This window comes from Eulemur rufifrons, chromosome 25 (genome assembly GCF_041146395.1).
Source record: "Eulemur rufifrons isolate Redbay chromosome 25, OSU_ERuf_1, whole genome shotgun sequence".
Lineage (NCBI taxonomy): Eukaryota > Metazoa > Chordata > Mammalia > Primates > Lemuridae > Eulemur > Eulemur rufifrons.
The window spans coordinates 13,376,728-13,392,137 of record NC_091007.1 but is presented as its reverse complement, the minus strand read 5'-3'; the positions used below and the strand labels follow the sequence as shown (position 1 = coordinate 13,392,137).

The following is a 15,410-nucleotide window of genomic DNA, read 5'->3' as shown; positions in this document are numbered from 1 at the left end:
TTTTTGGTTCATTTGGTACACCTGTTCCTCTGCCTTTGTTAATTCCTGCCCTTTCGCGAGCGTGCGCGCACACACACACACACACGCACAGAAACTAACTCTCTCTCTGTGTGACTTCTTGCAGTTCTTGATCTAACCAGGGACCCTAGAGACTGTATCTTTCTAGCATACCTGTTTTTCCCTATGTTTCAAATAGAAAGGATGTGCGTGACCATTGCTCCACTTTGTGATATTTTACATTTTCATAGATCTATTACCTAAACCCAAATAAATGACTCTAAATGTTAACTACACTGACACATTACTGTAGGAAACATTAGTATAGGAACAAGGAGTTGTTCCATTGCTTTCAAATGACACCATAAAGACGCCCACCTCTATCGCTCACATATATAGGGCTGGCCTCAACTGAAACAATAAAGGCTTCCACAGAGTTCCAGAAGAAATGCAAAATATGAAATGCTCAGGAAACTCTGGATTTTTAAAGATTTGTATTTATTATTTTGACATTTCTTCCATTCATTAATGAAATCTTAGGACAGCTGTCTCGTTCTTAGACATACACTGCTTACCTTTTTAGATAAATTCACTAAGACATGGGTAGTATTTTGGATCTCTTTATAAACAGAGCATCATTTCTCCAAAAAAGTTAACTTGTCATCCAAGGAGTTGTGTAATCTCCTAAGGCAGTTTACTTATCCTTAGAAGCGAGTACATTAAGAAGGTCAAAGTATTATTTTCTTGCTTCAAAGTAGATGACACAGCAGAATTTCTCAGCCCATGGCAAGAAAAGAAAACTGTTTCTGGGAGCCTCATCTAATTTTACACAACACGAGTTTGTTAAAAAATAATTCTTTGAGTGTTTTTTAATGCACGTTTTATTGGAATAGTGTTCTTCAAGTCCAAATCTTACCCCAGGCTATCAATGAATGAGGGGGAGGACTGTGAATATGAAATGCTTTGCATTCCAGGACGCAGTCATGCAGGCCAGAGCCTGCTGGAGGTGCAGTCAGCACTCTGAGATATTGCTGCCTGCAATTTAATGTTCCTGTGGCCATCAAAGGCTCTTATTGGGCTGAATTTTTCCTAAACCTATTAATACAACAGCACCACTGCACATAATTACTATTGAACCAAAGATAATATGGTATATCTCTGGCACTTTGAAATATGGCTACATCCATAACTAGGACTTCCCACTTCTAACTTCCTTATTTTTCTACTGAAACTCACCCAAACTTTCTGAGAACAAAATTTTTCAGAGCAGTTATTATTATAAGACAGGTGATTTTTCAGATCACAGGTAAAGAATGGGCCAGGTGTGGTGGCTCATGCCTGTAATGTCAGCACTTTGGGGGGCCAAGGTGGGAGGATTGCTTGAGGCCAGGAGTTTGAGACCAGCCTGGGCAATATAGGGAGACCCATCTAAACAAAAAGTTAAAAAAATAAAAATAAAAATTAGCCAGGCATGGGGATGTCCATCTGCAGTCCCAGCTACTTGGGAGGCTGAGGCCAGAGGATAGATTGATCTCAGGAGTGTGAGGTTGCAGTGAGCTATGATGATGCCTGTGAATAGCCACTGCACTCCAGCCTGGGTGACAGAGTGAGACCCCATCTCTAAAAAATAAATAAATAAATAAAAATTTTAAAAGAAATGGAGGTTCAGGCATTAATATTAATACTTTTGCCCAAAGTCAAAATGGCATGAGGAAATGGCAGAGCCAAGGTTTGGATGACACCATGTCTGGCAATCGAAAGCATCCTTTTAGCAAACACCGACAGTTGTTATGTTATCGTCCCTGGAGAGTTTTTCCCATCACTCACACTCCTGCCAGACTCTTCTCTGGCCTTGTGATGATCCCAGGAACAATGGCTTGTTTCTTGCACTATACTCATGCTGCTAGAGTCCCTTGCATGACACTCATGTTATATACACACTTATATTTCCTGGTAGATCACATCCCTTAAGTATAGAAACCATGTGTTTTGTATCTCACACAGTGAATTAGGAAATTAAATTGACAGTAGAAATATCTTCCAATGAAGTTATCCTGGTGGAGGAAAAGGTTAACTAATATAAAAATTAGGTGAATTGAACTTTATAAGGAATTTCAAATGATACCATGAAATGTCATATATTTTAAGCACACATCACACATAAATGTGTAACATATGGCATTCCCCAAATTATGTATAAAGAATATGAGATAGAATAGCTAGGTTTCCAGTTAACCTGCAACAGCTGATTTTACTTCCAATAAATGCATGGATTCATTCCTTTATCCATTTTTCAAAATTAGTGATTACTTATTGAATAAATGAATGGATGGAAGAATGAGTCATTGCATTTATTAGAAGCAAAATAGACTGTTGCGGGCCTTTTTTCAATAAGCCAACAATTTTTAAATTGAGAGCCTACTATGTGCTAGGTGCCATGTCTGAAGTGTAGTTATATGTTTAATGATCTGAAAAATCCCAATCAACAAAAATATTAAATAAATACAATACGAGTAAGCATTGCCTATGGAGCAGCTATGACAGGTTGTTTTTTGTTTTTGTTTTTTGCCTCTTTCTTCTAGGGATAGATTAATGGACTAACAAAAACTATGGTGCGTGTCCTTCATTCAAGAGTTAAAGCTTTCTCATTCATTGTGTCCTACTGCCTGGAAAAATTTACCTATACCCACAGGAAAAATAAAATGATGATAGGAACTCTGGGGCAAAATAAAGGAAGATACCAAATTAAACACAAGGAATATTGGAAAAGTAAGACCCAGGTAAGAGAATTTAATATGTAAAATGAGAAGAGGATAAAAAAGATTACCTAAGAAAACCAACAGTTAAGAGTTATCACAGTCACAACTTTTGTCTGATGAATCTCACCTGATGTCTGAGACTTGAATCATTTTAATGGTCATGGAGATTACACTCTACCAAATGAATGTATGCAGAAAATTGATTTAATAAGTAATTACTGTGTGCCTTCTATATACCAAGCACTATGAAAAATGCCAAGAAAACAAAAAAATGGGACTAAAACAAATATGATTCCTTACCCTCACAAATCTTATAATTTAGTAGGGGGACCAGACCCTGATTAAATAATTATACAAATCGCAATATAATTGAAAACTTTGATCTATTTTCCAAGACTCTGTCACTGGCAAGTAACCAATCCTAACTCAAAATTGGAATTTTCTGGTTTATGCTATTGGGAAATCCCAGACTGCCTATAGATAGCTTTAGATTTTTATCTTCCCAATGCAGCAACCCCCAGAAGAAAAAAAAGAAACAAAAACCCAGACCTTCTCTCTTCCAGAATATGTAGGTAACAGAGAAAGACTAATTGGCCTGAAGCTCAAGTGAAAGGCGTATTACGAGTGGTGACCTCTGGGACCCCTGCTGAACTGTGTGGGGAAATATGCCACCATGATAAAAGGCTAAGAAGAATGACAAGAGTGGGGAGAGGACATCCCTAAGTGGTGGGAGAGTAAGAAGTGGGAAAGAGATACTGAGCAGATAAAAATATCAGATGTTGGCTGTTCACGGAGGCTTACGCCTGTAATTCCAGGTACTGGGGAGGCTGAAGCAAGAGGATTGCTTTAGGTCAGGAGTTCAAAACCAGTTTGGGCAACATAGGGAAACTTCCATCTCAGGAAAAAAAAAAAAAAAAATCAGATGTTGACACCATATAGTAAGTATGGAAAATAGAAGAACTCTGGAGGATGTTTCAGGGAAAACAATAAATATAAAGACAAGGGTGAGAAAAATGTTCTCTGAATATAACAGAAACAAACTGTTGAGTACATGAGGGATGCTGATCTTAACGAATGTGAACTCGGGCAAGTGAATCACATTAAGACCTGGGAAAGTGTTAACTCACATCCCTGAGTGCAGTAGTAAGAGATCTTTTAGATTCTTTTGTGGAAAAGCTGCTTAAATGCTGCCCAATGATCTGTATCTGAAAATCTCTTAAATATCTAATCCCAGGGAGTATTTCCCCAGTTTGAATCTTTCGCTTTGAGACACCCGGAAACCTGATTATGCAAATCTCATGGCGCTCTCTCTAATTTCTGTTTCACTCATTGTTTATCCATATATCCTTTTTAACTATGGAATTCTTTCCAGAGAAGCAAATTAACTAATTTTACTATTTTATCAGACAATTCAAGTTGCTGGGTTATAAATCATTACAAAGGATTAAAATCTTGTCCTTTCGTGGCCTTTGAAATGTTACTCAAATTTACAAAGCTCCACAATTTCAAACTACTTTTGATAAGACCAGTTAAAGTATCCCTTTCTCTGTTCTTCCTGGCTTAGTGTGTGACTGGATCATTTGTAAACTATTCTTTGTAAATTGAATTCTCAATTCTTCACAAATATATATGACAAATTCCATTACTATGTAGTCAATTAATCTCTGGCTTGTCTACACATTTTTTGCCATTGATATTTAAACCTAGCATATATTATAGAAATTATGATTTAGAAATTTTACCCAAAGAAACATGTAGAAAGAATGAATCAACAAAACTCTGCATGAGTGATAAATCTAAGCAAATACAGCACTATCATACAAACAGAACGTTAACAAGACTCCTTCAACAAATTTTCAAAGAGAGCTTCCTATACTTGGAGTTAGGGATGTAATGGACATCAGTCACAGAAGGTCTCCAATCTCTGGCAGTTTGCACAGTTAAGTGCAGGCACAAGTAATAACACTACTGATGTTAAGTGATATGATGAAGATGGGTAGGGTGTCCTTTGGTGAGTCACCCATCTCAGACTTGGTTCTGGGTAAGAAATACTGTAAAAACAAACAAAAAAAAATCCACTTTACCAAAAACCAAGTCTAAGCTGAGACTTGAAGGACAAACAGCCAAAAAAGAGGTATGTGAAGAATTTCTGAGGAGAGACAGTGTATGAAAAACCTGGGGAGGAGAAGGAAGTGATGAAGCTTGACGTAGAGGGATAAACCAGGACCAGGCTCAGCATGAAAGCAACAGGAAGACAAGAGAGCATTTCCAACAGAAAAGTGACATCGCTAGATCTGCATTTTAGAAAGATCTTTCTGGCTGTGGAATGAAGATTTTGGAGGCAAAATAGGAAGTTGTTGCAGGCTAGAAAGGCCAGTGGCCTGCTGGAGCCAGGATAACAGAACGGGGGATGGAGAAAAGTCATCTGAAGTCAAACATCAGAGCTCAGTTTTTAAAAAGTCATCTCCTTATTGGCTGTGTCTAGTTTACAAACCTCTCTTCTAAAAACAGCTTGACAAAACTTAGATTGCACCAATTTGGCTTCCTGCATAGAGCTGTTTTGCAATGTCCAGACAATGAGACTATCATCTGCAGAATGACTTTAAATCATGCTTGTTTTTAAAAATATCTGAAATGAACAACAGATGTTAAAAAGATAATGAAGGCTAAACAACAAAGAAATAAAACAGGCTGCCTAGCTTGTCCATTCACTCCTGATTAAAAAATACTCAGATCACTATGCATGAGTTCCAAGCAATAGCCAGTCATAAACTGGGCTGATGTGGAGGTGAAGTTTTTATTTTCAAATAAAGCAAATTATAAACCCTAATATATAAATGCCCATAGTCTAAATAAAGTCATAAATTCCATTATTTTTAGAATGGTAGCAATTTGTAAAGTGTACTCTCTTTCAATGTAAATCTCCAATAGTATTGAAATGAATTAGCTAATGAACAAACATTAAGGTGAATCCTAAATCCTGGGGACTTGACCATTCTCACCAGAGCTGTTTCTTAAGATGTAGCAAACTTTAAACAAAGTCTTGGTTGGAACTCTGCTGGTCCAGAGATAGGGTACTAAAAGGCACACTGTAAAAATGTCATCATTTTCACGTGTTATTTGCCCGGAACTCACCCCTCCTTTGTGGTGGTTCCCCCTCCTTTGTGGTGGTTCCTAAGAAGTGAGGTATTAACATTCCTTCTTTTAGTTGAGCTGTTCGTTTTAATTAACCTATAATTCCCCCATGTATTTCCTAAGAAACAATTAGATGTGTGGTTAGTTTGATGATGTGATAAGGAAACAGCACCAGCCCTCAATCTAGGGACATTGTTTCAACTAAAAAAGGTTACTGCCAAATAGTCACTATTAACAATTTGGTATGAAGTGCTGTGGTAGTTATTCTGGCTATTAGATGTTGTAGAAAGGAAATTACATGTCTCCCAGTTGTTTGGAGATTCTTTACAAAATGATCCAGAGATGTAATGTGACGTCAACCAAAAGCTCAACATAGTTTTTAGCAAACCCTGAAATGTTTATTCTAAAATGGGTATGAAAAAGCAAAGAACCTGCTGAAATAGCCAACTCCTAAAGGTAGAGAACAAGGAGGACAGGTTTGCCCCATCAGATATTAAGACTTATTATAAAGCTATAGTAATTAAAACTGTGATATCAGTATAGAGATAATTATGGTTTCTTTCCCCCTTTATCTTTGAAGTACATTATCTTAGCAGGACTTATTCCAGAATATATCTTTTATAGTAGAACCTTCACAAGCCCAATAACCCAGAAATTCTAGCTCTAAATATAAGCTGAGTATCTTCTGCATATGAACACAAAGAGAATATGCAAGGATATTCACAACAGCACTGATTATCCACGGATGGAAAATTGAATAAACCAGTGGTGGACCAACTGATCAGAATTACATCTAACTGCTAAATACATCTAACTGCTAAATACATGTAACTGCTAAAAACAAAACAGCAGATGATGTGAGTTATTTCACAACTCGGCCTCAACCAAAATTGTTTCACAACATATCCATCAGTATTTTGCAAGTCTTGCCATATTAACAAATGTGACCACGATAGTCTGATACAGGAACTGTATTTACTCATGCTTCATGTAAAACCAAAAGCCTTCATAAAAATCATTTGATTTGAATAAAAGAAATAAACATTTAAAAATACTATATAAAAATATAAAACCCAAGTTATGAATCAAAACAAGTACAAATTGATATTACACAAGATATATAATATCCTACAATGTTAAACTAGCATATGAAACTAAAACATTGAGCAATATCTTTGTAATACAGCAAGAATGCTTTCAAACTAAAACGTGAAAAGAATTTTTTTTTATCCTACAAGTCAACTTCATTTTCACAGAGCATCCAGAGTTTTCAGAAAGGTGTTAAAATATTCTTTAAACTTTTGTAGTGTGACCAAACAAAACTCAAATGACCCTTCCTGTTTCTACTCAAAACGAGAACCAAGGAACAAAAATGCAAAGACATAGTTATGTATCTTAGTTCAGTTTTTGTGTCTTGAAAACAGCATAATAAATAGCTAAATTACAAAAAATATTCAAAGATGTATGTTCCTAGGACCTATGTAAATAAATAAATAGCCAGAATTAAAATAGCTAATATGAGAAGATATAACTCTTGAAACAATTATGGACATGTAATAAACTTTAGCTAATCTTAAACATAAAACTACAGACAAGCAGAAATCAAGTTCAGGACAGGATTCCTTTAAATAGCAGGAACTCATATGCACTGAGATTATGATTCAGTACATGAAAAATCATTTCACATACACTTTTCCATGGAATATTTTGCAATGCAGGTTACATTCAGATAATTTGCGTACAAATCTTTCTCAATGTATTGAAGGAAAAAGACAGCAAAAAGAGAAGAGACAGCCAAAAGGAAAAGTCAGATACAAAACCGGACTTGCTCCCAGCTGTGCCTGCAAGGAGGTCAGTGGGCTCTTTTGACTAAACAAATGAACAAAAATATACCAAATGAATAACTAAGAACATTTGGTCAGTGGTAGCTAGAGTCTAAGTTTGTATGTTAGAATTAAGCAAATATGTATAATAGATTCAGCATGAGCTATACCTGAAATACATCTAAAAGACTATTTCACTTGAAAAATCATCATTATTTGTGAATTTCATATTCTAAAATGATAAATTCTGTCTATCTTACTTCCCTTTTAGGCTTTAAGGAAATAAATATTTTATTGGATGTTCATATTACGGTTTCAGAAAGAAAAAGTTGGGCTACTACTACAAGCAGATACATACACACAGAGGCATATTACTGCTACCTCCAAAAAATCACTGTATATTGAATGTTCCATATTCCAACTGGACCAAAGAATACATTATCCTAATCTAAATAAACCAAAGTGTACTTACCAAGCATCATGCTCAAAGAGAATGTATCAGCTTTATTTAAACTTTTGCTACCAATGGACACTCCAAGGAATATAGAAAGTAGACATTTAAATGTTTGGATTTTTATGTAGTTTGTCCACAAGGCAAATTCTTAATATTGTCTCCATATTCTCAAAGCCTCAGTGAGCTACGCCCCTTACCTACAGGATAAGACCTTGGCAATATGGATTTTAAGGAAAATTTCCAGTTAATGAGTAAAAAATAATGGGGGAGGGGTACTAAGAAATAAGATTCCAGAAAAGTAAAATAAAAGTCAGTCTGCATCTTTGCCTTTGTGATCCTCTCTTGACAAAATCACAGGCCACTCTCTACTATAACATCTGAAGCAGAAACAGTTGAGGACAGCCTATTTTAATTTGGAGAGTAAAGGACAGCTACTAGTGCTTAGATCTGTTTGGATGGTCTCTGGAGGAGGAGATTAAAAGTCTGAACTTCCAGTAAGGTCACACAGTGTCTGACCGATGTTCAGATCTATAATCCTTAACAGGCTACGCTAATTCCAAACAGGCCCCAGACAAAACCTCTAATTCTATTTAAATATACAAATCTGTACCATCATTCCACATCTTACCACCTTTTAAATGACAGCAGGGAAAATAAAAACAAACCAAAGAAGAAATATGAAATGAGTTCACTGTTTATAAACACATGTGTAATATTTTATACTCTCGTCTTTTCTCAGCTATCATTTTGTTAATTTGGCCAGGCAACGCATGACACAATAAATAGTGGGAGAAACTGTCTTAATAAAAGCATCAGTACTTAGTCTGTTATTCTGGAGTAACTTCCTCAGTTGAACAGAATCATTGTGTGGGAGGCAGTGAGGGAAGACATCCTGTGTGAACTCAGTGAAGAAAGATCTCTCAGAATGGAGTACTCTACAGAGATAATTAAAGCTTTGGAAAAATGTGCTCAGAATAAAGCCAAAGGACTAGAATTCATCAGATTAAGAGAAAGCTGAAAAGCAACTTCATAAACGTAACCTTATGTGTTATTGCAATTCCATTTTATTTATTTATTTTGCATATCTAACACAAATACAAGGTAAGATTTTAAGTGAGAAAATGTAGGAATGTTAAGATGAAGACATAGGTAAGCTAGTACACAAAATGTAGGCCAGAAGGCTTGTATACTTGTTGGAGGTGGGCCACAAATGGTGTTCTGAGCTTTCAAGAAATCAAAATTTAAAAGGTAACATGTCTAGCCACTATTCATAATGTTGGGAAGACACAAGTTTGAAAGAACAATATCTATTATTGAAACACAAGCTATCTTGCCCTGTGTTTCACTCTCTTTCTCTTAATTTCTCATGGCTACTCAGGGAGCAGATACTGCACAATGTATTGCACAATGTCCCCACGTACCTCCCTGCAACAGCTACCATAACACGTTTTATGAGACAATATTTTTAAAGCCTCCCTCACTGTAGTTAAATGGCATGAGGCTTAAACACAGCTTAATGCAAAAGCAATTTCGAAAAAAAAAACCAGAAATATTTAATGATGTTCTCCTTCACTGAAAATAAAATACCACCACTGCCACTATATATATGTATACACATTTACATACATAAATATATATACTGTATTTTAAAATATTAAATTAAGAACATGAGTGAACATGCAGTCAGAAACCAGGAGTTAAGGAAAATGATGAAATTAACTTTTTGGAAGTTCTATATATTAATAGAAGGTTTAATGTAAATAATGCGCTTAATGGGCAAAGAATCTAAATACATATTTCTCCTAAGAAGAAATAAAAATGGCCAACAGGTATATGAAAAACATGCTCAATATCACTAATCATCAGGTAAGTACAAGTCAAAACCACAAAGAGATATCATCTCATATCTGTTAGAATGGCTCTTATCCAAAAGACAATATATACAAATGTTGCTGAGGATGTGGGAAAAAGGAAATCCTTATGCACTGTCGATGGGAATGTAAATTGGTACATTATGCACTTTCCTCAAAAAATTAAAAGAACTACTGTATGATCCATCAATCTCTCTTCTGGGCAAATAGCCAAAGGAAATAAAATCAGCATCTCGTAGAGATTATCTCCACTCCCGTGTTCATTGCAGCATTTTTCACAATAGCCAAGACATGGGAACAACCTGAGTGTCCATCCACAGATGACTGGATAAAAAAATTGTGACATACATAAATATATATATATATATATATGATATATGCGATGGAATATTATTTAGCCCTAAAAAAGAAGATCCTGCTACTTACAATAACATGGATGAATCTGGGGAACATTATGCTAAGTGAAGGAAGCCAGACACAGAAATACAAATGCTGCATGGTCTTTCTTTTCCGTGGAATTAAAAACAACAACAACAAAAAATCACGTCATACACTTTAAATTTATACAATAAAAATTTAAAAGTAAAAAATATATAAAAGAAAAAAGATGTTAGATTAAGAACATGAGTTCAGTCAGAAACCAGCAGTAGAACGAATTTTTTGAAACTTCTACCTATTAATAGGTTGAAGGTAAAAGGTTTAAGGTAAAATGCATCCTCCAGAAGCATTAGGGTAGTTTGGCAGACCTCTGTATCCTATGCTTTGGTTTTAAACTATTATCCTGTGAAGTTAGTCTCTATATTTATTTCTGTCTTATTGATAGAAAAAGTCTTAATATGGGTATTATAAAAAGTCTCCCAAGGTGTCATTTAAATCACTAGTCCAGCTTGAACTATAGTTCAGTTCAACAACTACCTACGGCATGCCTGCACGGAGGATGCCACAGTAGGTTCAGAAATAAATGACAATAGACCCTGACCTAAAGAATGTGTGGTCTGGTCTAATAGAATATATGAGAGAGATGCAGAAATGGCAAGAAAAGAAAACTCTACAATATCAAGCACAGGCAAACAAATGCCTTAAAGAAGGCATAGAGTGCTCTGAAGGTTCTTAGACAACATGTCCTTTTGTGTGTGGTGGAGTGGGGCATGTCACTTGAGATAAGCCTGTAAGAAAATGTAGAAGATGGATGGATGGAGATGGACTTAAAGAAAGAAGAGCAGGAGGAATGGCAAAGAGGTAGTAACACATGGCACATACTCAGGGAAGATAAAGGCGCTCATTTGGTTAGAGCTGGGGTGGGAAAGTGAGGCCCTGGGACAATGGTCTTACAGACCATGGGGAAGAGACTGTATTTAGTGTGGCAGGGAAACAGCTGAAGACTTTAGACCTCATGATCACAGTTGTTGACCAAGTCCTTCCTCTTTAAAAACAGTACTTCTGCAATAGGAGATAACATTTAGAAAGAAAAAACAGACAAAACTAATTGAGAAGGATACATAGTTTCTGTATCTCTGCATGAGAGTATCTGATTCATACAGAGAAGAAACCTGTTTGGAGCATATTAGCATCTTCCATTACTAAGTTTTACTGAAGCATGTTCTCCCTGATAAGAGTCTACGTCTGAAGATCACACTCAAATGTGCAAATTATCTTGATTATAATTCCAAACCTCTATGCAGACATCCACGAATGAAAAACTTATCTCTGACATAAATGTTCTAAACTCACTAATGTCTCGGTCCAAACTTACTCACCCAACCTAAAGTGTCAACCTGTATCTATTCTCTAAAGGAAAAAAGACTCTTATATTTCATATTTTAAAAATTTTTGTAGCAGTCACAGTCGTAGATTGATAAAAATAATTAACCTGCCTTTGTGCAATAATCTGATCCATGTCCATTTTGTAGGAAACATAAACTTGAATTAACTCTCTGTTAATAACATTTTGCTCTAGGTATATAGGCAAACAGAAACCTTACACTAGTATCTCAATAGGCACACTCTCTTAACAAATTCTACAAATTAGTAATATTTCAAACTTAATTGTTTAACTCCAATGAAAGCATAACAGAAAAATATCCAACCAGAGAAAGAACTAAGGTAAGCATAAATAATATGCTAATCATAAACTACTTCTCTTAGAACATAAAGACATATTAGAGAAGGGAATAGAAGAAATTAGCAGTTTCTCTGCCCTCTGGTGGCAATAAAATCAACTGCAGCATTTACTAAAGTAATGCATAATAAAATGTCCCTGTTATGAAATCAGATTTTTCCTGTGCCAAAATGTCTGTAATAAAAATCCTGATTGCTACATGCCAAACTTCAAGAATGTCAGACATTTTTTCCAATATTAAACTTTTAAATAGGATATTTTACAAGAAAATTACATTTTTCTTCTGTTTCACCTTGTTATTTTTATGTACTCAGTAAGCTTACCATTTCATTCCAAGATTATTTCATAAAAATATATGTAGAATGATGTCCAGGAAAGAAGATAGTTCAGTTTGTAATAAAGTCCCCCAAAATTTGCCAAGAATTTTAAACTATTCCCTTTTTACTCAATCCTGTAAATATATGGGTTTCTAGAGCTGATTTCCACCAGAAATACTGAATTAGTTTAAAATACCAGTACATTGATGTTGAACATTTTAAGTATTTTATATTCTCCACAGCAAAGACTCTTACCTATTTGGCCAATCTTACAGTAGGATGAATTTCATCCTCAATTTCAGAACTAGGAATAGCAAATGTATTAAGTATATACATATATATATATATATATATATTTTCTTTTCTCAGTAACATTACTGAAAATGTTTAGAAAAATAAAGATTTGCTGATTTTTTTCTTTACTGTAAATGCATTATTTACTCACTGTGCCAAAGAACTTTTTAAGCAACTTGGTATGCATTTTGGCACACACATCCTTCCAAGCTCCTTTATGATAAAGTAAATTGCTTTCTTTAAGCATTTATTTATTCCATGAATATGTCCATAAAAATTACTGTTGCACCTTTTAATTATTTCCCAGAAAGCTGAAAGTACTATTGTTTTCAACCAATGAAATGTATCAGAGGAATAAACAGAAGGTATGATTTACTGCCATAAACAGTCAAGAACAACCTAAGTCCATCAGTGCAGAACCATTATATATGATGAAGACAAATGAACACCCAGGAACCCTGAATTTTATTCTCAGCTTTAAAAGTGTTGTCACCATGTTGTCCTCCCATGCCCCACAACACACACACCTCCAATCATAAGTAGGAGGGCAGAGTCAGTATCTCAGCTTTCTCTATAAAAATTTACACCAGGGACAGACTTGGTGTTTGGATTATCTTGTAGGGCTCAGTTTGGTAAAATTTCATTCAAGAATTTCCTTCAAGATTCACCTTCCTTGGAATCCCCAGGTGCCCTTCCTAGCCTTCCATCAGTGACTTTTATGTTTGACCGTTGGGGATGCATGCATACTTTCTGTGGAATCATTTGTCATCCTCCCTCTTCCAAAATTACACACACACACATCCCTCCCCATCAAAACAGGACATAATTGATTATCCTAAGCGGAAAGTTTTCTTTTTTCTTTTCCCTCCAAGTGCTTTTTGCTCATTTCACCTCCTCTTGAAGTCTACCCGAGTTCACAAATTTCTGACAAGATCTCTCTTTCTGCCTGTTTCCTCACTGAGGGGCAGAGGCAAGGAGCAAGGCACCCAGTTCGCAGTAGGCAGGGTGCCGGGATCGCCCTGGAGACACGGCTCCTCGCAGGACGCGCACCTGGCTGGAGCAGCCGAACAGGAGGCGCAGCCACTGGGAGGATGCGGAGGCTGGGGATCCTCTCGGGGACAGTGTCAGGGCACTTGGAGGAACCCCCGGCACGTTCAGGCCTGTCAGCGAAACTGGCAGGCTGAGGACAAAAGGGCCAGTGGTTTGTCTCCAGAGGCGCACCCACCGCCCCCACTTTTCTCACCTCCTCTCCACCTCTTCGCAGGCCGCACCTACCCCGCCCCACTTCCAGCTCCCGCTTAGACCCAGTTGGAGAGAGGGAACTAGTGGGGGTCGCCTGGGGGAGGAAGGTGCTGCCACAGGGAATTTTCTCCTGCTGAAGGGAGACCTGCGATCCCTGGCTTTCACTACGTCCCCCACGCACCCCCACCATGCACTCGCTTAGTTTATCCAGCAGTGAGGAAGGAGGAGAAGCTGGAGAGGAAATAGCCCGGGGATGCCAGCTCCTGGGCGAGGTATCCACAGGAGGTTTGATCTCACAGGGGAGCCCCACTTGGGGGAAACGGTATCACCCCCTGCCGCCCAGGTGAAGTAAGCTCCAAAGCCTCAAGAACACCCCCAATCCCCAGCATCCTTCTCTTGTCAACCTTTCTCCCCATTTGGAAAGCCTAAGTTTACCCGAAAAGCAACTGCAATAACTTTCCCAAGGGCAGACAGATGAGGTGGGGGTGGGCTGGGAATGAGGGTGCCAGCGAGGTCCTCAGCTGATCACAAAATCAACAAGGGAAAGCGCATCTTACCATTGATTTGGTTTCCAGGCTTCCCTTCGGCGAACTGAAACCCGTTCATTAAAAAGTGGCAAAGTAACACAACTCCTGCAGCGGCCAGGTCGGCCCTCGGGAACCTCGCCATACCGCCGTCGCCACCTCCCTCCCCTGCCCCGCCAGTCCTTCCCCAGCGCCCGGTTCTCTAGGGCGAACAGGGGCGACAGGGCGGAGCGCTGCCCAGCGGTCTCGGTGGGAGGCCTCGTTCGCTGGGATTTCACACCCGAAGCGAGAAGAGGAAGAAGGGAGTGCGAGCAGGAGCGCAGCCCTCTCTGGACCTCCGGGGCTTTCTTTGCAACTTGCCACACTCGCAGCCCTCACACGACACTGAACAACAACTGCGGGGAAGAAAGGCCACTTGCAGCCAGAGCTCGCAAACTGCCGGCTCCCTACAGTGGCAGCGCCGCCCCGGTGCCCGCAGACTGTGACTTCCGAGCCCCCGCGATGCGCTCCACTGGGTTCAAAACAGATCTAATTCCACAGCCAGAGCTGCTGCCTCCTCCACATCCGAGAAGGCTGTCGGCTCTGAAGGAACTTTCCTCAGTCGTGGGATGGCCCCGGCGGGAGGTTTAGGTTTGCGGGAAGGGGGTGACTTGTGGGCTGGCGAAACCCCTCCGACAAGTTTTTCTTCTTTTCTTCGCCCCACGCAAGGCGCGCGTCCTTTCTAGCAGCCGGAGGGATGGGCAGCCCCAAAGAGCAGAGCCCTGGAAAGGTTCGGGCTGCAGCAGTCTGAGGTCTGAAGCCAGGAAAAATGTATTTAAAAAAAAAAAAAAAAAAAAAAAAGGAAGAGGAAGAAGAAAAAGGAGGAGAAAATCAGG

At 38.1% G+C, this 15,410-nt stretch overlaps 1 protein-coding gene across 1 annotated transcript in view; it reads right to left on the bottom strand.

Moving 5' to 3' along the window:
- The window catches only part of PLXDC2 (plexin domain containing 2), a 357,321-nt gene extending 342,613 nt beyond the window's left edge, over positions 1 to 14,708 (bottom strand). The window contains exon 1 of the mRNA XM_069458825.1: positions 14,569 to 14,708. Within this exon, the coding sequence (XP_069314926.1) occupies positions 14,569 to 14,680 (112 nt within the window). The 5' untranslated portion in view covers positions 14,681 to 14,708. The remainder of the gene's footprint in view (positions 1 to 14,568) is intronic.
- Positions 14,709 to 15,410: the final 702 nt, after the last annotated feature.